Genomic DNA, 27304 nt, shown 5'->3' with positions numbered 1-27304 from the left:
TCGTTGTATGGCCATTGTGCGTAAGGCTTCAGCTCAGAGCCATCAGACGTTTTCACATGGTGCTTTCTGAATTGCTTGAGTGTATTTCCTGTTCTTTTATGCCTTTGGGTTGTGTTTGGGGGAGGAGGAAACGTGTAACTTCAGAAGCTTGTAAAGAAGCAGAAGTGAGAAGGTAAATAATAATACCAAGCTGGGCTGCTCCTGGCCCGCGGGGATCTGCTAAGTTGTAGGAACTTCTGATTCATTGTCCCATTAAAAGTACTTCGCTGAATTCAATGTTGAGGAAATCAAATTTCCCAAACTGTCATCCTGTTAAGTGCATGTATGTGTTTTTCCAAAGATTTTACAGAGTCAGCAGCAGCTCGGGATCAGCCTCTGCTCAGAAACCAATCTTTTTTTATTATTGATTTGTTTTTCTTAAGGCCAGCGTCAATCCATAATGGAAGTGTTTTCTAAAACCCAAACTGTTTGTTGAAATGATGTAAGTGGAAGTGGGCTTCTATTGACACCCTGTACGAAATCAAGGATCACCAACAGATCCTGTTAAACAGAAATATAAAAAATAACCTTCAGTCTGGGTCTGTTGGCAGCTCGCACGGTCAAAAGTCTTACCATGTTTTGCAGAGGTAGTGGTTTTGCTATATTTTATGTGTTTTGCCAAAAGAGTACCAACTGTATATTCGAATAAGCTGACTTGGAAGTTTTCAACTTGATAAGCTGTCGTGGTGGGGTTTTGAGATGAAGATCCAAAGCAGAAGTAAGAACTTGCAGCATCCTGCTCAGGGGAGGCGGCAGGTCTGATCATCTCTTGTTGGTGCTGTGCACGAATTCTGTGCTGAGACTGTGTGAGCCTGTGTCTGCAGAGAGAGCAGCGCAGCCCTTTCCTGCAGCCTCTCGCAGTACAAAGTTAAAATTAAGGGAAAACCTTAGCTGATAATGAATGAAACTTCCCCCCCCCCCCTTTTTGGTATTTAAAGTGGTATTTAAAATTTAAAGCTGGTATTTAAAATCAGAGTAGCCTTTTATCTATATTCTGAGTTTTAAAGCACATTTTTAACTTTGAGCCAATGTGTATTTTGCCATTGTCACCCAGGAAGAGATTATATAGGGCTATAAAATACTGCTGTTCTTTGAACTTCACATTTCACATTTATAATTCATTGTAATATTTTTGAGTAATTATTTTTATATCCCATTTGGCCACCCTTTCTGAACTGAGAACTTCTATCTTGTATTTTAGCCAGAAAAATATCAGTACTACAGAATTTTAAGTACATCTGAGAACTACAAAAAAGGCAGTTAGAAAAGGACTGTACTGTGTAAACTTACATTAGTATTTAATAAGCTAAGCATCTGAATGCTCATCTGCATGTAGAATCCAGTAATAATTAAGTTATTCCAGTTAAAGTCTAGAAAATCTTTCATGTGGTCAACTCTAGTACTTGGAATAGGAGCAGCAGGCCAAGTCATGAATCTTTAAACCCTTGTTAATATTTTTGTACCCTTGCACATAATTTAGCTGCTTTAGAACTATTTAAAACTAGCAGTAAAAGGCCTGGCAATTTTCCCATAATCTTTCAATTGCTGGTAATAGATAAAGCAACCCGGGTACGAAATCGGTAATTGCAAGAATCTCGGTTTGAGTGCAACAAAACTTGTGCTGCTCCATGGCTCAGTGCAGGGCACTCGGCTCTGACAGAGGTTGTCGGATGGGTGCTTTGGGAAGGTTTGTGGCCAGGGGAGAGTTAACGGGCTGTGGAGGAAACGTGTCACTGCAGGGCAAGAAGCTGGCTCCGCTGTAGAGCGTGCACTAGTGGGAAGGTGGGAGAGGGAAGCGGCGAGCAGCCCTGCTCCTCGTGCTCCATCCCTGCTCTGCTCCAGAGAGCACCATGAGAAATGAGATAGACCTGCTGGCCGCTGTCACGGTGCTGGGAGTCCTGGAGCAAGGTAAATGCCCTCAGGATCGGTGAGGTATCAGCTAATTGTGCTTAACCACGTGGAACTTGGTTGTGTTTTGCTCGCAGGCTGTGTGGGAAGGAAGGTGCTGATGTCCAGCAGGGAAAAATGATGCAAATCACTCGGCTGTTCAAGGTGGAAGTGTTACGTGGGAGCAAGTTTATTTATTAGGGAGCAAAATGATGTGCATACCTCACGGCCGGCATTCTAGAAGGAGACAAAACTTAAGTTTTACTTTTAAACGTAGAACAATTGGAGCAATTGAATGTTTGAATTATTTTGTGATGGATTTTCAGCAGATAACTTGTAGTTTGGATGGGTTGGAGGTAGGAGCCCAAACTAAAGGTGGACTGGCTCACTGTTGAAGAGGTCAGCGTGCGAGCCCTTATCAGATGTGTGTGCAAAGAGCATCCTGTGCACATGGGCTCCTTCTCTGTGAGCAATACTGTTAGGTGTCCAGGTCATACCCTGAGCAGATGACAAGACGAGCTGATGCCACACAGTAATTCAGAAACTAACGCGAGCCCTTTTGGTTAGAAATAGATGCGAACATCCTCAAAGAAACTCTGAGTGAATCTTCTTAGTTGAAGTGGACGTGTCCATTTCAGCCTGCTCAGAAAGCAACAGCCCGAGCTGCTCCTATCTCAGCGGTGCTGCAGGGCTCTGTCTGTGCCGTGGCTTTAGCTGGGGGCAAAAGTAGCCCTGGGGCTGCAGGAGGGGGGTACCCACCCTGCCCTGGGGACGGTGCCCCCCTTTTGTTCCTTTCTAAGTGGAAAGGTGGTTGTTTTTCTGCTGTTGTTTTTTGTTACTGAATGCATTCACCTTAAAGCTGTTGCACCTCTTTGCTCACAGAGGGTTGGATGTGATCCTCCGAGCAGCCTGATTTAGCTGTCAGGTGCTACATCTCTTAGGACAAGCACTATCTAAAACACGAACATGCTGCTTGAAGAAAGGAGTTCACAATTTCTGAACTATCAGTAATTTTCCTCAAACAATTTACTCGGCAGCTGACCCCTAAATAGCAGCTTCCTCTCAAATACATTTGTTTTACGAGAACTTTAAGAAAGGTTGCAGCCCTTGGCACTTCACACTTCCACACTATGCAAACCACGGATCGGTGTGAAGTCAGCAGACAAATAACAAGCACAGCACCTTCCACCTATATTAGGTTGGACGAAGTAGCCTAACTTATGGTCTCTGCTTGGGAAGCCAGGGAGCAATTACAAACTAAGAGGGTTCCTTTCCTTCCTCTCTGCAGTAAGAAATGTGTGTGCTAACATCACCTCGATGCAGAGCTGTGCGGGAGCTTCCCCTGCTTCTTCTGCAAGGCTATTCTGTATGTGGATTACAGATCTGAGATCGATTTTGAGAAGGCAGAGAAGTGGAACAGTGACACGCATGATACATACAAATGCTCTTCTGTCACAAGTTACGTAGGAGACTTAATTTAATAGCTGGGCTTAGTAAAGGACTGGTCGATTTGTTGTTTTTCCTCCCCCATTTTTTTTTCTGAGAGTGCACTGTTTCCACATTCTTCTAATTAATTTTCCCCTTTTTAATTTAGTTAGGATCAATTTAGCAAAGCTCTGAGCGCAGCGCTCCATCAGTGTGTGCTCTGGCCCTGGGCTGAGCGCTGTGCCTGGGATCAGAATGCTGCTGCCAGGCTTAGTTCTTTTTTTCCCTTTTTAGTATGGCTTCAAAGGAAATAAAGCTTATGCAATGTCACCGTCTGTCAGTCCCCATAGAGCTTGTTTGCCAGGATCATTCAAATGTGATAGAGATATCAGCCATAATAAGGTTAGACAAGTTTGTGGACATAATCAAATAGAGAACGGAGCTCCTGCTGATGTTCCTCAGTGGGAATAATGTGAAGGGAGAGCTCAGCCCCTAGGAGCCACTTGGGAATCCACACAGGGGTTTAATTTGAAGACACGTGCCATGGAAAGCCTGTCTGAAGGGTTCTGCAGAGCAGATTGATCGCTCTTCCCTATTAGTCCCTTCTGAGAGGTTTTGTGTGATGTGGTTTTTCAGCACCTCATTCTGAGGATTGCTGCTTTTGGAGGGTGAATCTTCATCCTGGCACTCCACCATACACCAGGTTTGGAAGACAGCCAGCCATGCTCCAAAATGCTCTCACTCCTCTTGGGTATTCTATATGTTATCCATCTACAGGCATAAGGGATCTTGCAGGAATTGCTTGTCTACAGGGGCAAATACTCAAACAAGACATTAAGCATAGAATTGACAGAGAGTTTGGGCTTAAAATGATTCCTAAAGTGCTCATGGGTCTGAAGAATGCTCCGTTAAGCCTTGGCAGAGCTGCATGGGGTGCAGTACCTTTACCTTGCTGCATTTCCTGGGGGGAGTCTGGGATAAGACCTGAAAGCATGAAATATCTGTGTAGGAGAGGTGTGCTTGTCTGATGGGAAGAGGTAACGAGATGGATCACACTTCCATAATCGTTTATCAGCGCTCTGCCAGCCACCGCTGACTCGCAGGCTGTGCACTGCTGCAGCCCTTTCTGGTCTGCAGGGCGGATATGGTATTGAGCAGAGGCAGGGTGATATCCTCACCCACAGCCTTTATCAAGATGCTGCAAACAAATCGGGGGGTGGGGAAGTGTCTTTGTTTCTTCTGCCTTCCTCTCCAGCCCCAGCTGTGCCATCGCATGCTGTGTGGAAGACACTGGAATGTGCATATCCTGAAATGGATAATAGGTTGTTTAATGCTCAGGTCTCATAGCATCAGGTTATTTACATTTCTCATTCCCTTTTCCTCTACATATGTTCCAGTGCTTTTCTGCAGGCGTGCATGGATCTTTCATCCTTAATCTTGCAACATCTGTCTCTACTTTCCACTCTCTATCCTGCTGCTCTGTTTTATCCTCTTTTTTAGAATAAGACAGTCCACAGCACAGTCCTTGCAGACTCCTTGTTTGTCTTTGCAGTGCCCTGTAGCGTATGCTACATCAGGACCTTGCTAATCCAAGTGACTTGCTTAGCAGCATGCTGCCTCAGCCACCAAAGTAATTGTTTTTATAATTTAATTTTCTCCTATATGAAAATCCTCAATTTCCATAAAAGCAAAATGTAGTAGTGCACCTAAAAAAAATAATACTTGAAACATAACAAGCCCCTGTGAGAATAACATCCATCCAAATCTTCGTGTTAACAACTTTTCATCATTGTGAAGTGACTTTTGACGTCCCCAACAAATGCACAAAGGAGCGATGTAGCAGACACCACGATGATACCTTGGCCTGTGTTTGGTGCAGGCTCACAGTGGTAGTTGGCAGTGCTTAAACTCCTCAAACTGCCTCCTGCTTTGGGGCTACCCTGCAGGAATGAAAAGGAAGAAATAATTGCCCCATTGCCTTATAACGCCATGATTGTGAGCATCTCTAGTTGATCTAATGATAGCCCAGTGCTTCCTGGCTTGGGTGCTGCTCTGTACTGGGGTGCCATCCTTGTACAAAAGATTTGTGCCTCTCTGGAAGTGTTATATGTTCCTGTGAGACTGGCTGAGGGTGTACTAATGTCCTAAATCCAGAGTGCAAGATAAAACATAAGAAGAATAGCTCTGTGATGGGCTGGACGGGGGGAGTCCATGTGCTGGCCTTCCTGCAGGGCCAGGCTGGGTGTGATGCTATGCAAAGTGCCCTCCAGCACATCAGCTCTGTGCCACACATGCTCTGTGTGGCTAACCAAATCTGGATTTACATCCAGTTCGAGCAGGAGGTAATGGCACTCTTATTTCCAGTCAGGTGTGACAGCCCCGGACTGTGAACCTGGTGGTACTGGCCATTTTCCTCTTACCGCTTGCTTGATTCCAGACCAGATAAAGCTTGGCTAAACAAAACACTGCCAGACTGTTACCTTTTGTGTGTTATTCTTTTTTTTTTTTTCTTTTTTTTTTTAGCCTATTTTACGCTGCAAGTGATCTATGCTCGGCGGAAGTTCAAGATCTCTCCTCCAGAGACAGCAGGTCACCCTGAATTCGAGCGGATCTTCAGGGCTCAGTAAGATTTTGACTTGTTCATGGTGACTGAATCTAGATATGACTTGAGTCAAATGTGACTACCAGGAAAGACCAAAGTCACTTTTTCACTTATTTGTGCTGATACTAGACTTTCTTTCATGCTTTGCATGCAGATGTAGAATTATGACAGCCAAAGCAGCGAGCAAGTGCCTTGCTTGGGCTGTTTTTTGTTTTCAGCACTTCGGCTGGAGTGTTTCTGTCCATGACAATCCTCATTCTGCTCTCATGAGAGGCAGCCAAATTAAAAATTAATGGCTGTATGGAAGAGGTGTTGAGCATCAATGCATTACAATCATTAAGTTTAATATTAATGTTGGCTCCAAAACAAGAATAGCTGAAGCTGTATTAATAAACTGATGTTTGCTTGCATGTTTTTGCTGTTGAATTGAAGCAAAGGATCCTGCTGGCAGAACCAGCTATGAGGACTTTTTTTTTTTCTTTTCTTACTATTTTTTTTTTTTTTAAGTCCTTGTACTGTGAAAGTCAGCACTTGTGGGCCCATGCTGAGGGCTGTTTCTTTTTCCTCTGTTTCTATGGAGTGAGAAAAGCTGGGGCTAAACTGGAAACGTTTACAGATCCCTTCAGCTTCCAGCAAGCACCAGCTCCCATCTTTCATCTCAGTCGTGCTGTTTCGTAAGCAGCTGAAAGGAATTGGCTGGAGTGGCTTTCAGTGATAGTTTGAGCACGGCGGTAAATTCTGAACAAAGCTGATGCATTTCCCTGCCAGCAGGCAGGAAACATTTGTGGAGTGGCAAAAACACTCGCTTGGGCCTTTTGTGATGCACTGAAAGGCCAACCTGTGTGGGATGCATCAGTCTCTTCTAGCTGGGTAGCCGCCGGTGTGGCTTTTAAAGGAATGCTGAGAAGCTCCATTACAGTCTGTGGTGGAGGTGACCTCAGAACTGGGGCTGGAGAAGGTATTTCTTCCTAGTGTATTTCTTCATTTTTTTTCCTCCATTCTTTTCCCTGTGGAAAAGGATGCAAATGGATAATTTGTTTTTATATCTTCCAAAAAAAAAGTGTGTGTGTGGGAGGTATTGATTTATTACTTATGGAAACCTGGCAGCCTCCTCTTGCTCAGGCTCTAACTACATTTGCAGTGTAGGTTTCTTCAGACTTTCCAGCTCCCAGTCTGGCTCCATTCCCTGAGACTCAGTGACTTCTTGGCCAAATAAAAGATTAGATTGCTTAGGACACTGTAAAAAGTAGAAAAAAAATTAAGAAGCAGAAAGGCATCGTCTCTCACAGCGGCAGCTCCCAGCACCTGGCAGTCCCTTCTTGCCTGGCTTCTCCTCCAGGAGAGGCAGCAAGTGCCTGCATGGCCCCAGCTGTGCCCTTCTCCTGGAACAGCACCATGGTGCCAGGGGTCTCTCCTGCAGCCTGCTCTGGTGTGTACATGAAGCTCGCCTCTGTCTCTGATGTGTGCAGGTACCAGGTTAACTCCCCTCCACTTCTCACAGGGTGAATTGCTCCGAGTACTTCCCGATCTTCATCTCGCTCCTCTGGGTTGCTGGGATCTTCTTCCATCAAGGTAAGGGGAAATAAAACAACCAAGCAAACAAAAAAGAATGTGCAGATGGACAAATCCCAATATAAATCCCAGTGTGACTCAGTGGTGCCCTCTCTGCACCAAGAAGCAGTTGCTCAGGGAAAGCAAAGCTCCCCCTTGCCCTGAAGGGATTCAATGGGATGGACTGCGGAGCGCTCTGCCTCTGGCATGCTATTTGGTGGAGATGTTCCTGTGGTGGCAGCAGCAGCCCCTGCTCCTTCACTAGGGCCCAGCCAAGCCCTGTGGTGTTTTCCTTGGAAAAGTCAGGCCGGGGCCAGGAGTGGTGCGCTGCTCGGTTTCAGCGGCTACAGCTTCCTAATGAGTTGCCCTGTCAGTAAATAACCAAAACCCAGCCTCTCAGTGACGTGGGGTGGGTGCAGGGGATTCACCTGCAGCAAAAGCATGAGGAAGGATTGAGGTGAGCACTGGAAACCTGAGTCCAGAGGCAAGGAGAAAGCACTTGGGCTGTGTGTCGATGGGGCAGCTCATCCCTCAAAGAAAGTGAGGAAAGAAACCCCATTTGAACTCCTGGTGCCCGAGTCCCATCCTACTGTATTCCATGAACATTTTGGGGCAGTTCCATCCCTGGTGTCCCTGCAGGGACGGCGGCAGCCTGTGGGGTGCTGTACCTCTACACCCGCTTCCGCTACTTCCATGGCTACGCGCTGGCCGCGCAGGGACGGTGAGTACACAGCTGGGGCTGCAAGCACCCAAACCCAATCCCGTACATTCCCCATACCACCACCACCCCTGTGTGGGCTGCTCATCCCCTCAGGTGCTGCCCTGTGGTGCCCAAACCCATCCTGCTGGGGCTAACGGGGACATTTCCCCACACAGGTTGGGGCCGCTGTATGCCAGTGCCTGGCTGCTGTGGCTCCTGGTGGGCCTGGCGGTGGCTGGGCTCCTGGCACACTTCTTGCTGCTCCCATCCTCCCCGTGGGCGCTGGCATGGCCCCTCCGACTCCTCAACGCCTGGTGAGCGAGGCCTCAGCTCCCCTGGGCTACTCAACCTGCTCTGAGCCTTGAAATGCCTTTAATTCATGAATTGGCCTGCACGCTGTCATCGTTCCTCACCACTGCTGTGGGCATCCCTGTCAGAGTGTGTCACGCCACGGAGATAGAAAGAATAAATGCCTTTTCTCCACAGAAATCATTTGTGACTGTCAAACTTGCTTGAGGGGGGGACTGGGTGTGAGAACATCAGAGGTTTATGGGCATGGGGTTGCATGGGAAAAGCTGCCATGAATAAAACTAATTTGAAAGTATGTGCAAACTTGTCTAAAACCTCACCACAACTGAGGGGAAAAAAGCCTTACTTTAATCTAAAGGGCTTGCCCCTGACTTGAATGATCTTGCCTTGCCAGGCCCTGGTCCTGGACAGGACACGGGCCCAGCGCCTCCCCCTGCAAGTGACTCTCACCACTGCACCAAAGGTTTAAATTTTGCTTTTATTACAGTGCACATTATTTTATATATTTATATAGAGAGATGTACTTGAAAAATCAAATGTATCCAATAATAAAAAATACAGCACATTAAAGTAGTATAATGCATTCCAGTGTATAGCTGAAGAGACATTGGGATTTACACTAATCCCTACTATTTTTGAACTGGGCTACTTCTGTTTTTTTTGTTTTTTTTTTTTTTCCTCAAAAAATCACACCAATCAATAACTGAAATAGTTATTTAAAAAGCTGTTTTCTGCACTCAATCTCAAGGCATGAAGACACTGGAGACTTCACCATGAGTTAAGGGGCTGTGTTCAATGCTGGCAGGCACAGTGTGGCGTATATATTTTTATTCCCTGCCATACTCATAGTTCCAACCCCCTTTCAGCTTCGTTCCTCCACCACAGGAGGGTCAGCCCTCACCCTCATGTAATCCTCAGCTGTGGCCAGGACCAGTGCCTGTGCCAAGGCGATGCAGACGTCAGTCCCTGGCTGTTTCCATCCTGGTGATCCTGCACCCTGTGCATCAGCCTGCAAAGCAGGGGCAGGACTAAACTGTTCCAGGCCCCCTTTCTCCCCAGATACAGCCACCAGCAGCCCCCTTTCCTGGGCTGAAGGTGCGTTTAGTCTCCGTGCATGCTAAAGCTCATCCTGACACCAAACGGCCCCGCGTGTTGGTGGGACTGTGGCACCACACACATTGGCGATGCACCCACAGGAGGAGCGGTGAGCACCTGGGGCTTGCCCAGGAGAGCAAAGCCAACCCTTCGCAGCAGAGCTTGGTTTTTGCTTTTGCTCTTCTTCCAGAGGAAGGTCTGTCCTGGCCCTGCAGCACCATGCACTGGTGCTGGCCTCGAAGCCGGGGTGTCGAGGGCCATCCAGCACCCGCGTGTCAGAGTGCGGCTCCTCCCGGCAGCCAGGCGCGCGTCTCGCTGGCATCGCGGTCCCCACGTCTCGGCAGGAGCAGGCGGCGAGGCGCTGCACACCCACGGCCGACTTGGGGAGGAGGGAGAGGGAAGGGAGGGAGAAGGACCCGGGCTCTACACGTGTCCATCCTTCATCATGCCCACTTCACTCTGCTTTTTTGATAAAAATCTGCAAGGAGAGGGAAGGCAAAAATCACATTTGTGCAACTGCAGCACGGTACCCACGTGAGGTAGTGCACAATGGATGCTGGAGAATGTGGGGCTGGGGTGGATGCACTGAGGGCTCCCCAGGCCAAACGCTCAGGCAGGAGCAGCCCTGTACCTCGCTCAAGATGATCCACACCGGGGAGTCAGTCTGGATGGACAGCCGGATCGCCTCCAGTGGCCCGAAGGACGGGTCCACTTCGCCTTCTGCAACGCCCTTGGAGAAGGAGCCTGGTGGGAGAGCACAGGGGTGAGGTGGGGCTGGTGAACCTGAATGCCAAGGGGACCACAAACGGACACTACGGCCCCTCTGTGCACAGCACAGGGCCCAGATGAGAGGGAGAGGCTGAAACCAAGTGTGGTTGTCAATAAAGTGCAGTTGAGATAATTTCGCAGACATTATGCTCAATGCTGGTATCATTTTCTAAACAAATAATGGCCTTGAATCACTGGAAGATGAGCACAGGGCATGCATGTTCTCCACCCTGCCACCTGCTGTACCTATCTGGATGTAGCCATCCGACGTCCTGCGGTATTTGACAGCTGCACCTCTTCCCTCCTGCAAGGTTTCCTTGTCCGACTGCAGGCTCTGTGGGATGGAGAGGCGCACTCTGCTCAGGGCTGGAGGCAAGAGACACCCCAAAGCCCCAAGCAACAGCAGGAACCCCAGAGCTGTCCTTGCAACACTCTTGGCCATTTTGAGGTCACAGCATCCCATGGCACCTCGGCCTCTCACCTGACACCATGCAACCCACTCCCCAAAGCAAGAGGATGTTTGCTGCTGCTTCAGCTGCACCATCCTGACCTCTGTTCTTTCTTCTGCAGCCATCCCACCCATCTGGGCACCCCTCTGCAGGCAGGGACAGCTCCTCCAGAGGCAACTCCATCCCAGCTCCCGAGGTGGTATCACACCAGGGGTGACCCCCATCAGGACGCCAGCACCTCCTGAAGGCACTCTTGGGAACGTTTTCCTGACAGTGTTCAGCAGTTTCCTTCTCTCAAACCTCTTTTCCTTCCCACTCCACCCCCGCCTCCGTTCTCAATAAAACACTTACATCAAACGGCAGAACCTCCACAGTCGTATTGAAGAGTTTGTCTTCTGGGTGCTCGATGTTCCCACTGCGGAAGAAGAACCTGTGACAGAGACAAAAGCCATGGAACACCACACTGAGCACAGGGACATGACATCTTTCACCCTGGGCGAGCCATCAAACATCTCAACTGAACAGGCACCCTCCCAGAAAGCCCACGAGTGCCTGCTTGGGAAGGAGAGCTTCTGTGCCAGATTAGCAAACTCTGGATTGCTCTGAAGTGCAAGAAAGCAAAGAGGTCTGGCAGCCATGGACCCACCAGGAAGGGTGGAGTTGCCTCCCCCTGGCAGAGCACTGTGCCCTCCTCCCAGGGAACCAACCCGTACCAGGGATGGACAAGAAATTTGGAAGAACACACGGGAAGTATTTCCATGCTCCGTGCCCCCCCAGACACTGGCCTTTCGATGCGGAGTGGTTTGAAGAATCTGAATCGGATGAAGTCTCCGGCAGTGGGTGTGAAGGCCCAGAAGAAGTCCTCCTGCAGGTAAGCCTTCTCCAAGGTGAAGTGCTGGTAGGTTTTCAGGCTGGTGCTCACCTCTGCAGGAGGGTTGACGTGCTCTTTCCGCAGGGCTTGCTTGCCAAAGTCTTTGTCCTTGATGGACACAAAGCAAAAGGGCAGAAATGGGTCATACGCTGCTCTCAGCCATGAGGAACTACACACACACGCTCGTTCTCTGCCTGCAGCATGATCCTCCCAACTCTGCCTGTCCCCTGACACAGTCCCTGCTTCTTGGCCAGGAGCTCACACACAACTCTAAAATTTCACAGAAGCCTACATCCCAACAGCTCTCTGCCAAGTGAGAGACAGCAAAAGAGAGGGCAGCTTTATTAAGGGCCTTAAAATATTATTTGTTTGCAGCAGCTGAGGTGATGTCTCTATTAATGGTACCAGAGAAGCAGGCGAGGAGCAGGAGCAGAGGAGCTGGTGCCTCCTCTCCCTGAAGGGCAGGAGCACATCAAGGTTTAAAAGCTCGCTGTGCCTGAGAAGTAGGAGCTAGATGAGCTCCCTGTGATTCAGGATAAAATACAATTACTGCACAGAAAGCCACAAACCATGGTGCTGTCCCTGATGTCCTCAGGCAGCCCCGGTGCCCACAGGCCAGGCCCAGCAGAAAGGCCGCAGGCAGGTTAGAAAGGTGATTTCGCAGCATCTGGTACCCACCTTCAGCTTCTGGATCTTTCCAGCCAGGGAGGAGTGGGTTCCCACGTGCTGGAAGAGCGAGGGCTTGAAGCGGATCCTCAGGTTTGCCTTCTGCCTGTCGCAGTGTTTCTGAAACGGGAAAAATCCCCCAATGCCCCCGTGTCAACCTCCCAATGCTCCAGTCTCCAGCACCGCCAGAGAAAGGGACGGGAACATGACCAAACCCCAAGGAAAAGAGGTGTGATGATGAACCCCACCCTCCCTCTGCATAGCTCCCTGTGTTATTTTGGCTTTAATTTGGCCCCAGGGCTTTTAATTGCGCTCTGGAGGAGCCTGTCCTTGGCTCTCAGCTGGTCATTGCTGGGGTTCACAGGCCCAAGTGCCAAATATCTCCTCGCCAAGCACATCTTGGCAAGCAACGAGCAAATCTCTGGGCTCTGCGAGGTAGGGGCAGCCAGAGAATGTAGTTTCTTTTGTCCTTGGCTTATCTGGAAAGCCTTTCCCTATGACTCAGAGCTCGGGATCTCTGAAGTGACAGTAAGTACCGGGATACTTAGAGCATAAGCTGGGGTATTTAGAGCCTAACAGGCAGCAGCTGCAGTTTCTCCTCAGCTGGGCAGCTTTCAGTTTGTTGGCAGGTTTTGCTGGGCACTGAGACCCCTTGGCTGTTTCACACCCATCCCACCAGGCAAACGAACCCGGACAGGCAGCTCTGCTGCAGCCAGCAGTTCTCTGTGGGGTACAGAGAGAGCGGTGATGGAGAGGGAATAAAGGACAAAAGGGAAAAGCCCTGAGAGTGTGGAGCAGAGCCACGGTGAGGGGAATGGCAGCAGGGGGCACAGGGTTTCTATGGAGGTGATTTTTTCCCCCCTTCCCCGTCTCATTTGCCTGGCACTGCTGGGCATGGTGGGGAGGGGGTGACACCAAGCAACACCCCAGAGCCGGGAAAAGTCGAGCACACCCCTGCGAGCTGCCAGCAGATAATCCCCTAATCAGCTCACGTTACTTTAGAAAATCAAACCCAGCCCTGCTCACAGGAGAGACCCTGCTCATTGCCAGTGACAACAAACGTCACCCCACAGAGCAGCCGTCAGGCCTCATCCCTGGGTGGGCAGGGAAGGGGGAAAGGGAGAGGAGGGAGCTACGATATCCCCGATCTCTCCTCCTCCCTTTTACTCCTTCTGCTAAAGAAGCTGTTGCTGACAGCTACTTTGTCCCCAGTGGAGCTGGGAGGGGGAATGGCCCAGCTGGTGGTAACAAGGTCATCCTTTCACACGGCTCTACCCCAGGTAAATCTAAAATTAGGGAACAAAAGAAAGAGCAGGCTACATCCAGAGCAGACAAAGCACTTAGGGAAAGCTCAGGTCAAACAAACTTTCAATCAAAAAGACAAATCCTCACTGCTACCGACTTGGTTCTGCACAACAGGACTTAGGAGTGAAAGTCGTGTTTGAAAGGGCGCGGTGCAGAGTTAATCATGCAAACAGTGGGGAAAAGGAGCCAGAAATCCACACGGAAAGTAGGTTAATTTTTAAAAAGGCAACACATTTAAGAGGCTTGCAGGTGCCCCTGGGAAAACTTCATGAGGACTTTGCCAGGCTGGAGCTGAACAGACCTGGCTGTGAGGCAGGACCCACATTTAACCAGTGCTCGGGCTGGGGGCTTTTGGGGGGGGCAGAGGGAGCAGCACTGTTCCCAGCTCCATCCCAGCACCCTGCCTGTGGCTCTGGGGACACTGGGAGCCACCAGAGATGCCCGGAGACTGCTCTGCCAGACCTGAGCCCTGAGGGTGCCCTGCCACCCTCCTGCACAAATGTGGTATTGTCCCAGGAGCCACCGCTTGCCCTGGCATGTGCCAGCAGCTCCCTTGTGGCCAGCAGGTCCCTCCCACGCTGCTGGCTCCAAGCAGTGAAACTATTCTGGGCCACTGCGACTCAGCTGCTCACTCTCTGTCGGGGAGAACGCAACCAGTGCATGAGTGAACACAGTATGCTCAGGGAGGAGACAGGAGGGAGCTGGCAGTGAGCTCATTTCACTCGTGCTCGCTCTCACTCCTCCTCTGCCCTTCCCACTCGGTTTCATCCCCTGCTGCTGCTGCTCTGGCTTCAAACACCCCCGGGTGCAGGGGTTTCTCCTGCTGCCATCCGCAAGGTGTCACACAGACCCTGCTCCGCCAGCAGCAGAGCACGGAGCAGGTCCCGTTTCACTGTTCCCACCCCAACAGGAGCCCAGGAGAGATGCCTGCGAGCACTGTGCCTCCAGGAAGCAAGGCGGGTGGCTGCGGGTCAGCTGAGGGCAGCCCGCGCGTGCTCCTGGCAGGTATGGTATGTGAGCTCCGAGCCAAGGGTTATTTTGGGGTACAGCATGCCGGGACGGCTGCTCTGCTGCAGGACCGCTGGAGCAGCCTGTGGGTGCTCAGCCGCAGAAATAACGCCTTTTCTGACAGCTGCAGACCACACAGGGCTGAATTCCTGGGACCTACACAATCCGGAAGGATGCCCACAGGAGCAGCAAGGCTCGGTGCAAAGCCAGATAGCTCCAGAGCTCGCAGAAATGACCTCTGGAGGGACAGAGCAAGGCTATGCTTGCCCACGCACAAAAGGAGCTTTCTCCTTAATGGAGGCTATTTACGTACTGCGTCCTTCTCGGGGTTGCAGACTTTCACCCAAAGGATGTGATCCAGCAGCCAGTCGATGGGTTTGTCCTTATAGAACATCAGTATGAACTCCACGATCAAGCTCAGATCCAGAGACTTGAACATTTTTCCTACAGCACAGAAAAGGGAGAAGAGAGAGCAGCTGTTGCAGGAGACAGTCAAGAATGAGAGGTGGGAAGAAAAAACTTGGGAGACTGGGCTGTGGAGGTCAGATGTGTCTGTCTCTCTACGTAAACGAAATAACATGCAGCTCTGTTTTATGTACCAGTACTGCTGGCATTGCTAATACAGCTCTGGATTTAGTATTCATGGCAGAACTAGAAAGCATGAGTGTCTCATAGGTCACAGCAGTACCAAAAGGTCTAAAACTCTTCCATTCAGCAGAGAGAAATAAGGTTGAAAAACATCCAGCCAGCTGTAGGACAGACCATTTCCTGCCCCCAAAACTGGAAGTTTTAAGCCAGTCAAACCAGTATCGAGAATAACAGATCAAGCTGCTACTGCAACCATGTACTGCTGTTCCCAAAATAGTTCAGTGCTGATGTAAACTTCCTTTTGTACACTGTTAGGCAACACTAGATCCCATCCAGCCTAAAAGCTACTGCTCACGTCGAAGCTGTCAGGCTGTCTGGTGGGCCACCGACCAGGTTTATTTTTGTTAAAAGTGAGCATCAGCAGCATCAGCTGTGCAAAAATAAGTGTTGTTGCAAAAACAAGGGGGAACTGAGTCCAAGTACGTGACCATCTCATGGGGACGACGTGTTGGACCAGGAGCTTAACTGCTTACAGGACCCAGCAGGAGTTTGTGCCTGCTGGGATGGGGGCGCGGGGGAGACGTTACCGATAAACCCCAGCTGAGAGAACTCCAGGATCATCCACTCCTCGGAGGGTTGCTGCAAGGCAAAGTTCTTCATCGTGCTGAGATAGTTTGGTTTGGCCACGATATCGTCCTCCAGCTGCAAGAGGAAGGGACACTCAGTGCCAATGACACGTCCGGGCTCCAGTAAGAGCCTCTCTGCAGAGCAGTCCTGCTGTAGAGTGGAGGAAAGCCTTGGCAGACCTAGTTTATTTTGGAAGGCTCTCCAAGGAGATCCTCACCCAGTGTAACAGGTAAACAAAGCGAGGACTCCTGCTATCCCTAGGGGAAAGGTCTCCAAGTGTGAAGCATCTTAGAAAACTATCTGGCCATCACAAAACTCAGCAGCCACGTCTGCCAAGCCATGCTTCACACACAGCAGCGTCCGGCAGCACCTATTCCCATCAGCTGGAGGGATGGATGGTAGGAATGAATGCTGGAAGAGGTTCAGGTTAGATGTTCCTCCACAAACCGTGACACCATGCATGTGCAGGCCCCAGGAGGACTCACCCCTCCACAGCCACACACTGGCCAGGGCCTTGCTCCCATAGGAAAGCAGCCTCTGGGTTTGGCATGCTCAGCCCAGCCACGCACAGGAATGGCTGAATCACCAAGAAGCACGAAAAAAAATGCAAGATTAACTTTTAAAAATAAAAAGTGTGTGATTCAATGTAAAATGTGCACAGGGATGTAGGGCCTGACACAAAGGCCAGCTTTTACTGTGAGCTCAGCCCCATCACACACCAGGACAGGCACTTCTTCAGCTGGGTGCAAGCTGCAGTACGCACACGTACACCCACCTCCTCTCTGCCCCAGCACCAAACCTACCTGCACGTAATATATGCCTTTGGACTGGGCGTACATCATTAAAAAGCAGTAGTCAAGGTTCTGCTTGGTCCTCCACCTGCAACAGACAAAGGCAAAGGGAAGCTGATGGAGGCCTGGGGGCAGCTGGGAGGAGCGGGTGGCATGCAGTCGCTCCTTTTGGACTCAAAATGATCCGCTCCGAGCTGCTGCACAACCCAAGGACTTCCAAAAGGAGCACGCTCTGGGTTAAGGCCACCCCATAGCTTGGTGATGGAAACGTTGCAGCTCAAGGTGAGCACTGCAAGGCTGCCACCAGCTTGTATCCCCCCACACCATGTCCTTCCCCCTGGATAAAGCCAGTTTTGGGGCCTCGCCTGGACCTGCAGAAGGGCTTTTCCTGCTGGAGTCTAAAGGGAAGACTTAATTCAGGGTGTGCTTGCTCTTAAGTTCATTGATTCTTACCTGACTCTTTCCTTGGGGTCCCCAAAGGATTCTCGCAGGTGTGAGAAATCAGGATAGAAATGCGGAGAGGGGGAAATTACCTCCAGGAGACCTGAGTGTATTTCCTTTGGGAATCTGAAGGAGAAAGACAGCAGAGAATGAACACCTCCACACTTGACATACCATTTCATTGAGCAATTCGCTGGGTAAACACTGAGCCGCAGAACCAAACACAAAATGCAGCCTCTAAGAACAACCTCCCCAGCAGCCAATGCACCTCCACCCTCACCGAAGGACAGCAGCGGGGACTGTCACCAAGATTTAAAGCTGCTCGCTCCCTCCCATGGTCTCTGGCAGCCCATGTGCTCCCCTAGCATCCCTGGCACACATGCTGACTGCTGGTGGCACGCTGGGCTGGTGACACAAATCATTTTTGCAGGTGACCCATAAGTGCACCGCCTGCCCCAGACGCCAGCAAGAGGGAATGACTTTCGGTACTGGTGGAGAAACCATTTTCCCTGATTCCCTGAACTGCTCAGTGCTTTCTGCAATGCCACAAAGCTGGTGTGCTGAGAAAGCAGGGCACCACTGGAGAGGTCAACAGGGGCTGCAGAGAAGTGGCGCTGCCTGGTGGGTGGCAGAGTCCCAGCACGTTCCTAAAGGATGGCCACACAGACATGGTGCGGTCTGTACCAGCACCCAGGACAGCTGAGATAAAGGACAGGAGAAGTGGGAACACTGAGAAACCAGCCCAAAGTTCTGCCCAAGCAGCCCACAGCTTGTCCCAGAGGCACTGCCTGGTATTTGTGGCACTTATGAAAACACGGGGCAGCCTTAGAGAGAAGCCACACGCACCGAGTCCCCTCTACAGGATTAAAGGGCCCAGCAGACTGGCACACCAAAGGAAGGACTTGCTGACATTACCGACACTTAGAGATTTTCTGAGTGTGTTAGTAATTAAAAGCCATTTTGCAGAGATTATGTTATGCCTTTCCGATAAGTTACTTAAAGCACCGCGCTGTGCTGTAGTTAGGATAGCCAGCGGGAGTTCTACCTAGGCAAATCAGCATATATTTTCCCTGTAATGTGGTTAAGAAGCCTTTAAAGGGTCAAACCCAAACAACAACAACAAAAATCTCATTTGTCTGAAAAATATGTACCTACACAAGAGCTGCAAGCAATACCCAGAGATTACTGCAACTGCCAGAGATAAGCAGGAAAACCAGTTATTTTTATACTGCCCTTTTTGAGAACATTTGGTGCAAGGTTGATTTCCTTTGTTTGTGCAGAGCCTGGAGGATGGGAGATGTGGCAGAGGGAGACAAAGCAGCGAGAATGCCAAAAACTTCTCACTTATTTTTCTCTTCCTTATTCCCTCCTGGAACTGGCAAGACTTCCAACTATTTCCGAAGCTTCCCCTCCTCACGCAGCGGCGAAGCAGAAGCGGACAAAACCTGCAGCGAGGCAGCGGCTGCTTTCCCCCCTCCTGCAACGTGAGCTTGGCCCACCCTGTCCCCGCACCACCTCGCTTCCATTTGGAAGAAAAATCATGTCAGCCAACAGGGGTGGGGAGAGAAATAAAATCATTAAGCCAATTAAAGTCGCAGGCCATCTCCGCAGAGCACTTGCTGCAGCGGGCGCCCGGTAATTTCATCAGGCTGCCGCAGACAATCAGCCCATTATCCCCGCTAAGTGCGTCCCGCAGCCAGCAGGCAGGAGGAGGGAGCTCTGCCAGCCTCTGCACAGCAAGATGGAGGGCTCTGTTTCAGCTCTGCTCCCGGTGCCCAGCACACAACCCTTCGCTTGTCCCAGCCCCTCGCCCATCATTGGCTCGGGGACGGGCGCTGGTCGGATGCGCTGCCCTTTGGAGCCTCCTTCTTGTGCTATGGTTCCTGCGAGCCTTTGGAAACATGCAATCGCAGGAGCTGGACTGCGGGCAGAGCCTCTTCGCTCCCCGTTTTTTCTTCTGCCTCTGAGCTCTGATGCTGGCAAGGCCTGGCCTGGCTCACAGTTAATGCTTCACCGCCGGCTGCTGCCCGAGCAGCCCCAGACGAAGCAACCACGGCGCTGCAAAAGCCACTGAAGGCTCTGGGATGTGAATCGCAGCTAGCAGGAGGGAAAAATGTTACTGTCGCCTAGCGCATGGGAAAAACAAACAGGCTGGAGCGGGAAGCAAAACCAAACATGGATTTTTGAAAGCAAACTAAGGCACTAGCATTTGGGCATGCTTGCCACGCTGCCCAGTTGCTCTGACTCCGCAGAGCAGGTAGAGGGCTGCACAAGGCACGGAAACAATTGCCAGGATTATTGTAAATCTAAATAATCCATCTTCTCGTGACGCCACAGCACAGAAAGAGCAAAATGGAATGGCATGGCCATGTGTGTTAAATACTGCACGCACAAAGCAGCCTACTGGAAGCTACATATGGGACACATTTTGGAACAAGCAGAACTGGAAGCAGCAAAAGCAAAGGCAGGCCAGAACAGAAAACAAAGCAAACAACAACAGCGATACAAAAGGGTTGCAAAAAGCGTGTTTTCTCCTTAAAGGAGCTGCCCCACGGCAGGCACAGAGCATACCAGCGTAGTCATTCAGAAATGCTTACAAGTTTTTGATATTTTCTGCCACTCCAGCTGTGTACTGCGCATCTGTCTGAAAACAAAAGTTAAACAGCGTTAGATTGGTCAGCCTCAAGCCTGTCCTGTCCCGTGTTTTAGAAATCACATGGAATATTCCCTGGGCATACTGTCAGCACCTCAGGTGTCACCATCCTTTATCTGTGTGTCTCCTTTTTTCCCTTTTAATGCCCTGACAGATTCCTAGGAGCCCTCCTTTGGGGCCGGTGTTAGCCCAAGCCACCACAGAGCCAAAGCACACCGGAAAATGCAAGACCCTGTGCCTCATCACCCCTGCTCTGCTGGTGCTTCTGCCCCTGCTGGTGTTTGCACAAAGCGTTAACCGCTGGGCTATTTGCTTTTTTTTTTTTTTTTATACACGCTGGCTTTCATCCAAACAATCTTCTCTGCGGAAGAGGATCTCCACCCCTCTTGTGAAAAACAGGGGGTTATTTACATGCTCACATTTTCATTTCAACTTCGTTTCAACACTTTTCGTCCTAAAACAACAGCTTGTTCCCACAACCCACCCCGCAACCTGCGGCGGTTCGGAGGTGAAGGTCGGCGGCGCTGCGAGGCGCTATCTGCACGGGCCAGAAAACATTTGCAGGGTGACCGGGAAAACAAACCCCAGAACAAAGGGCAGGAGACCCAGGAGCAGAAACGTGTGTGTTTCCTGGAGGCTGTATTGTTCTGGGAGGCTGCATCCATCACGGGACCGGGACCGCGGGTCCGGGCGGATCTGCAGACGCAGCAGTGAAGAAGCTGGGGTCGGCTGCTGCTGCCCCGGCCCCGGGTGGAGGTGACACGTGTGATATGGGGACGTGTGTCACCAGCCAAGGCCAGCGCCTCCACGCTGCAACGGTGACAAGGGAGGGTTTTTCTCGAGGGGACAAACAAGGCTCAAGCTCTGTTATGGAAATACCAGCCAGGGACCCGGCAGCCAAACGCGACTCTACACGTCAAATCACGGGTAAAGAGGCTGCAAAAGCAGGCGTTTATCTTTGTTCCGCTCCCAGTAACACGCCACTGAGGTTTATCATCCTCACTGGATTTCTGGAAATTAAGACAAATGCATTTCAGGCTCACAAAAATAATCCCGAGGGGAAAGCCACGGAGAAAAATAACCATCTAAACCCGTGGATAAAAGCAGCTCTTGTGGATTAATGTATCAAGGCTTTTTAGCCTCTGGATTCAGCAACTGATTCTGGTTGCTCCACACAGGCGTACAAAGCAGCATATTAGTCTCAGCCCCAAATAAGTGGGCTCTTGGGTCTGGAGAGAGGCGTTAGAGCTATTTCAGAGGTATGGCTGAGAAACCAAGCTGCTGCAGGAGGAGTCTGAGAACCCCTGAGATGTGGCCATGGGGCCACTCCAGCTTGTTTCGGGAACAACCACTCCAGCACCCTGCAAGAGGCAGCATGATTTAGACCAGATCAAAGCACGTGCCACACTGGTAGGTGCCGATGTGAGGCATATTCCTGCTTGCACCCTGACCTTCCCTGCCCAAACCAGGGCTTCATTTTGGGTGGGATGCACCTCATGATCCTGGTGGGACAGCAGCCCAAGGCTGGGCCTATCTGCCCCGATCAGTGGCAAGACCCAGCCTCCGGGCATGCCGCCATCCCATTTGGCACCCAGTCTGTCAGACCCGGGTGGGACAGGGCCAGGGAAGCGGGATCAACAGGCCCAGCTCCATCTTACCTCAGCGATGAGGACGACGATGACCGAGTCCTCCTTCTCCTGCTGCGTGAGCTCGGAGATGAGGGAGCTGAGGGTGTCTGTCAGGTAGGAGTGCACCTCCCGCTTCACGCTGGGGATTCCCATCACGACGGACACTGCCCAGGGCCAAGAAGAGATTTTAGAGAGGGGGTGTGCTGGGACAAGGCGTTTCTCGCAGTTCCCGTGACCGCCTCGTGGTTCTCCTGCTCGGTGCCCAGCTCCATCTTTAAAACCCAAAGGTGCTCAGCAGGTTGGTGGGTGCCTGGGCTGCGTGGGGCTCCTGTACTCCAGTGCCCCAGCCCAGTACCAACCAGTAGCACCCCAGTGCACCCATCTGGAAGGGCACCAATCGTGGCCAGATGCTTCCAGGACCACCGGGACCTGCTGTCCACGTACTGCCCAGCCTCTGCAAGCACCTGCAGGGGTGGTTGGCCATGGGCTCTCCCGCACCGGCAGCCTTGCTGAGGCTTGATTTTAGAAATGTGGGGCATGGGAGTGTCAAGGTGTTCACGGCCATGAGCATCCTGGTTATGCCTAACTCGGGGTGAGCCCATTCAGCCAGCAAACTTGGTTTTGTACTGCTTTATGAAAAATAGAAAGGAATCAGAGATTCCTTCTTTTCTCTCCCAAAGACTGATGCCTTAAGAAATGCCCCAAATCCCTCCCCTCCCAAGGGCCTTTCCAGCCTGTGATGGTAACTTCAAGACCACCCTTGTTCTTCAACACCCACCCATGGACGAAGCACCTCAGTTTAGGAGGGATCAGGTGGTTGCTTGGCTTTGGGTTGGGAGTCAGGAGCAGGGATAGGAATTGTCTGGGAACCAACGTCCTACCCCAGGTGGGATTTGTCTCCTAAGACAGGTTAGAGTCTCCACAAAATGCACTGCAAACTGTGCTCTCATCTGACCACCTTATAGGCAAAGCCCAGAGCGCTCTGGAGATGGAAAGCAGCAAAAAACATCTGAGAGAAGCACCGAGAACATCTCAAGAGCACAGACATCCTCCAGACATCCTGGCTCGCAGAGGCTACATGGCTTACCCACCCCATGTGCCGCTGCACCAAGGAAGCTTGCATGATGCATGCAGCCGTTCCTCCAGTCCTGCTCATCTCCGCACCACAGCCAGGCCCGGAGGAAAGGGCAGGGACAGGCACCAGCTGAGAGGAAGAGCACCAGAAGCAGCACTAATTCCCATTTACCTCCAGTGCGCCCCTGTCCCACATGCACGGCTGGCTGCAGACTGTTCTCCTTTGACAGCAAATGTGGCAAATGATGGAAGATGGTGGGAAGGTGCAGCACATTCTTGTTGGTGATATTCCACAGTTTTAACTTGGTTTCGTCTTAAAAAGGAAAAGGGAATCAATACGCAAGGAACTGTATGTAGGAAGAGACGGCAAGGCAAACAGCCTTTTTAGAGCAGCCTGGCCACCCGAGACTACTGCTGGGTTATAAAAAAATCAGGCCAACCTTTAACACACTACCACAAACCCAATTAAAGTTCAGCTGGAGCCACGAGAGCCTTAGAGAAGTCCCAAAATATTTGGGAAGGAAGGGGGAGAATGAAGATCAACTGAAGGCCAAATCAGATCTTTCTGGAGAGATCCAATTTTCTTCAACTGAGCAACTTAAAAAAAAACAACAAATAAATCGGCAAGGGGTGCTCAGCCAGTCTAACTCCTTCCTCTCCCATGTCTTCAGATACCCATTTTCCATATGGATTCAGTACAGCCATAGGAAACGGTATGTATGACTTGCAAGAAAAAAAAAAAACAAACAAACTATAAGCAAGCAAGTTGGCAAATATCACTGGCAGAGGCAAATCTCAATGTTTAATGATGCATATGCACCTGTAATTAAACAGGAGTTTAAGAGTTCCCAAGTTCATTGTATTAAATAATAAAGAACAAATCAAGCCCTCTGAGCCCCACAATTTGCTGGTGCCAGGAGGGAGAAGAGCACCGTCCTACCTGCAGCCCTGCACGCACGCGCACCTCTCTACCTCCTCTCTAGCAACCTTCAAAACATCCCGAGATCCTCAGCTCCTGCTATTCACCAGATAAGCTGCTCCAGGTCCGGTTGATATCCCGCAGGGCCTGCTTCTCCGAGATGGCTCGCTTGATCTCCTCCAGGACCAGGTTCAGCTCCTTGGAGCGCTTCAGGCTCTCCTGCTCGGCTGCGTGCAGTCGGTCCCGGAGAGCCAGAAACTCCCGCTGGTAGATATCCACAACGTCACCTGCGGATGGGAAAGAGAGGAGTTTTCTCTTCCATGCTCTGAAGGGTTTCAAGCTGCAAAAGCAAAAGCATTCATCCCTTCCCTACCGTCACAAAGTTACAGAACCACAACGAAAAAGTGACTTTTTCTCATTAACTTGGGTTCCTGGGTCATACAGACCTATGACCTGATGCTATGCAAATAAATCATGCAGCAAAACGTTCTGCAAGTTAGTTCTTCTTTGCTACACATGCTGCTGGTGTTAATTTTAAGAGCAATACCATGCCCCTCTGCAGCTCCAGCACTTTGGGTGTGTGAGAAGGCAACTGCTGGAGTGAGCAGCGGGGACCAGGAGTCAAGAGAAAAAGAACTGGGAGTACTGGTGTTGCTGACCTGGTAAAACCATGAAAAAAAAACAAGGAATATAAATATTTTCAATCGCCTTGAACCTTGCTTGGGTTCCCTTGTGGTGCAAAAATAAGAGTTTAAGAGGAAAAGCTTTGGGCGTGAGATGAGAGCTGGTCTCCGAGAGAGGACACAGCTGGGAACCTCCGCACACCAGCCCTGAAGCTGTGGCAGATGGGGCCATGGCCACACGATGCCACATCCCCGTGCTTTCCTTCCCACAGAAAAGACCCTAAAATTCCCTTGCAAGGCCTGCTTCAAAGGACAGTTTATCAGCAGGGTGAGCAGAAGCCAAACCTTGGGCTCGCGGGGAGGGAGCTGGCACCACGTGCTCAGCTGTGCCACAGACACGGCTGCTGCAGATGGCCCGGCATGAATAATCGGGGCGAGGGCAGCGGCATCGTGGGGGCCTTCTCCAGATGGCACGGGGCATCTCCAGGGAGAACAAGCCGCCAAGGCTGGCTCGAGAGGCTTTTAAAAGTGCTTGGTTGTAGCGGCTGTGGAAGGGATGCTCCTGACCGCAGGAATGGCAGGCACAGGCAGCTCCTGGCATGCTGAGAGGTCTTGTCCACGGGGTGGACAGACAGACAGCTGCTCCCGCGCCCACAGAAACCCCACAGGTTTTCATTCAGCCCTACCAGTCTTCATGCAAGCCCTGAATACGTATTCTGCCTGTGGTGAGAGAGAATGTGCTTGCTGTCCTCTTTTATGGTGAAAGAAGCACTCGGTGCCCCAAAACCCCACAGGGCCCCGTGGCTCAGTGCTGGGGGCTGGAAGCAGGCAAGGGCCTGCACGACACCGAGTGATGTGGTGAGAAATACAGAATATCACGTGGCAATAGTGGCTGGGGTGCTTATATAAATTCAAGTGTTTGGATACACACCTTAAAGAAACATAATAATGTAATATAAATAAAGAAGTAACTTTTGATAGGGTAATAAAGATTTTATTTCAAGACAACATCTTGTCGGCACGCCCTTTTTAAACACTAAAACTACTGAGTGCCTTCAGCCGGAACCGACTGTACAATGGCTGGGAGTGGAATTGGTTACCGATTAATGAACTTTCCTCGGTCACTTTTACCACATTATTAATGAGACTTGTGTACTCAGTAAACACACACGTTTATCTGTGGTTGTTCATGTGTTTTCAGTAAGGTTATAGCTCACAGAACCACACCAAAACATGTTTATCCACTGAATATCAGACCCGCAGCCCAAACACAGCCAGGACAGCTAACACGACCGAAAATACGGCCCCGGAGCTTCCAGCATGGGGCTAAATATAAACCAGAGCCATTGAAAAAAGATACACCGACTGCATCAACAATTTCTATTTTGGGGTCCACAAGCAAATAAAAAAAGTGTGTTTTGAAGATCAAACAATACGCAGCTCCAAAGCACAGAGTTTCCAAGACAACAACGTTCTGAGTCAAGCGCTCTCTAATGCTTTTGCCTACAACAAACGCCCCCCATGGGGTCCCTGCCCCCCAGACAACCTTGGGGACTCACTGCTTCAATTAAATTCCCCACACGATGAATGCGCTCTTTACCTGGTGCTAGCTCACAGATGTAAGAATTTACCTCTAAGCTCCCACATCATCCAGATGAGAGCTTTTCACACACGTTATCTTTTAGTAGCTGCATCTATGAGGACCAAACCTCATTTTGTGTTATTGAAGGGACCAAGGGGCAGCACCAAGCTTCAGGATCTTGGTGCACCTGGGTTTAGGGTTAGGGCTGTGTGACTGCGAGTGAGTCCTTGCTGCAGGCATCAGGCCTCGTTCTGCAGTACCTGGAGCAGAACGCAGGGCTTTGTGCTTAATGGCTTTTTCCAGAGCACTGCACTTCGTTTGTGTCAGACCGAGAAGGGAAATGTCACTGATTATTCAGGCACTAATGACCTGCCCGCCGAAGCCAAGAGCTGTACTTTTCATTAGGCTGTGATGGTGATGTGCAGTCAACCATTTGCTGCTTTTCCGGCTAATGGTTGGAAGTGAAATTGTATTTGTTTCCAGTGCTCTTGTCCTATGATGTCTTAGTTGGCTTTCCATTCTTTAATTAAAATTTCATGAAATTTAAAAGCTGATCGATCGTGACCAGTTACGGTGACAGCTTGAACAGCCTGAGACAAAGCCCGAGATGGGCGTGCAGCTCCTCACGACTTTCCAGTAATGCCATTTCGCACTCGTCAGGCTGTGGTGACACAAGGATACAAGCTCCTTTCGTTGCATGTCCCTCGACTGCTAACCCAGGGAGGGCCCCAAAAAAACATCAAGGGCAGCAGGGTGCAGGGGCGAAGCTGGCTCCCACATCTGCAGGCCAAGCTGGACGCAGAAGTGATTAGCTGCTAATTAGGCTGAACAAATCTTTCAGGTAGTGGCAGTTCAGCACAGAGCCTTCCCTGACCTTTCCAGGCAGCAAGGCTCACTGTCTCCCTATTTACTGTAGTCCCACCCAGCACAAGAGGGTAGAGCTCTTAAAATATCCTGACAACAAGTGCTGCAGGACAGAAACTCCTCGCTGTAACTGTATTAAAAAAAAAAGACTCATCTTGTGTTTTCTTGAGAGATAACACATTGCTTCGGGCTTAAAATACACTGCTTTAATAAAGATAGAAATTCAGTGCTAGGTGGGAGCCTGCAGGATGGAGCTGGGAGTCTGTCTGAGCATCAGACCAACCGAGCCTCACACCGGCTGAGCATCGTGCCGACCCAGCATCACGCTGACCAAGCATCGGCTCCTCCCTTGGCTCCGTTATCTCTCCCCATCTGTGCCCAGCAGCAGCTGCCAAGGTTTGGTTTTGATGCGGGGGCCCCCAGCTGACCTGCTGCGGGCTTCCCAAAGGTTTCAGTCCATCTGAGAGGCGCCTGCTTAGCACAAATGGAGAGAGGAATGATGTGGCTTTGCTCTTGCTGAAGTGACGATGAGGTGAAGCGGGTTTGCCAGCAGAGGGAAGGGCTGGGATGCCCACGTCCACTGCTTTTCCACTTCCAGTTTTTGAGTCAAAGCAAAAAACCTAATCTGAGCCTAAAACAGCAGATGGGCGCAAAATCAGGCCAATGCTGACAAAGCCCCCACTCTGAAATCTCAGGGTCATTCATCCATGTGGACACACATACATATAGTCAAGAGTCCTATAATCCTGTGCTCTGTCTCTCAAATGGTGTTCAGCCCCCCGGGGAGCGGGTGGCATGTTCCCCGTACACCCACATTTTGGGAGCACTTGCCCTGTGCT

At 50.5% G+C, this 27304-nt stretch overlaps 2 protein-coding genes across 2 annotated transcripts in view; one reads left to right on the top strand and one right to left on the bottom strand.

Moving 5' to 3' along the window:
- Window positions 1-1889: 1889 nt before the first annotated feature.
- Window positions 1890-8522, top strand: LOC311214546 (leukotriene C4 synthase-like; the record flags this gene model as incomplete). The annotated part of the gene is made up of 5 exons (XM_084295169.1): window positions 1890-1947; window positions 5875-5974; window positions 7455-7525; window positions 8144-8225; window positions 8381-8522. The coding sequence occupies 5 exons, from the start codon at window positions 1890-1892 to the stop codon at window positions 8520-8522; spliced, it is 453 nt and encodes a 150-aa protein (XP_084151295.1).
- Window positions 8523-9162: 640 nt separating this feature from the next.
- MGAT4B (alpha-1,3-mannosyl-glycoprotein 4-beta-N-acetylglucosaminyltransferase B) overlaps window positions 9163-27304 on the bottom strand; it is a 43251-nt gene continuing 25109 nt past the window's right edge. The window contains exons 2-15 of the mRNA XM_084295205.1: window positions 23504-23683; window positions 22650-22790; window positions 21434-21567; window positions 19720-19766; window positions 17135-17248; window positions 16694-16769; window positions 15851-15965; window positions 14989-15119; window positions 12375-12482; window positions 11611-11804; window positions 11177-11255; window positions 10623-10710; window positions 10240-10352; window positions 9163-10086 (exon numbers count right to left, since the gene is read on the bottom strand). Coding sequence (XP_084151331.1) covers window positions 10063-10086; window positions 10240-10352; window positions 10623-10710; window positions 11177-11255; window positions 11611-11804; window positions 12375-12482; window positions 14989-15119; window positions 15851-15965; window positions 16694-16769; window positions 17135-17248; window positions 19720-19766; window positions 21434-21567; window positions 22650-22790; window positions 23504-23683 — 1544 coding nt within the window. The 3' untranslated portion in view covers window positions 9163-10062. The remainder of the gene's footprint in view (window positions 10087-10239; window positions 10353-10622; window positions 10711-11176; window positions 11256-11610; window positions 11805-12374; window positions 12483-14988; window positions 15120-15850; window positions 15966-16693; window positions 16770-17134; window positions 17249-19719; window positions 19767-21433; window positions 21568-22649; window positions 22791-23503; window positions 23684-27304) is intronic.

This window comes from Netta rufina (genome assembly GCF_964035555.1).
Source record: "Netta rufina genome assembly, chromosome: 14".
Classification (NCBI taxonomy): domain Eukaryota; kingdom Metazoa; phylum Chordata; class Aves; order Anseriformes; family Anatidae; genus Netta; species Netta rufina.
Note: the sequence above shows the minus strand (reverse complement) of the source record. Positions and strands in the feature narration are given on the sequence as shown.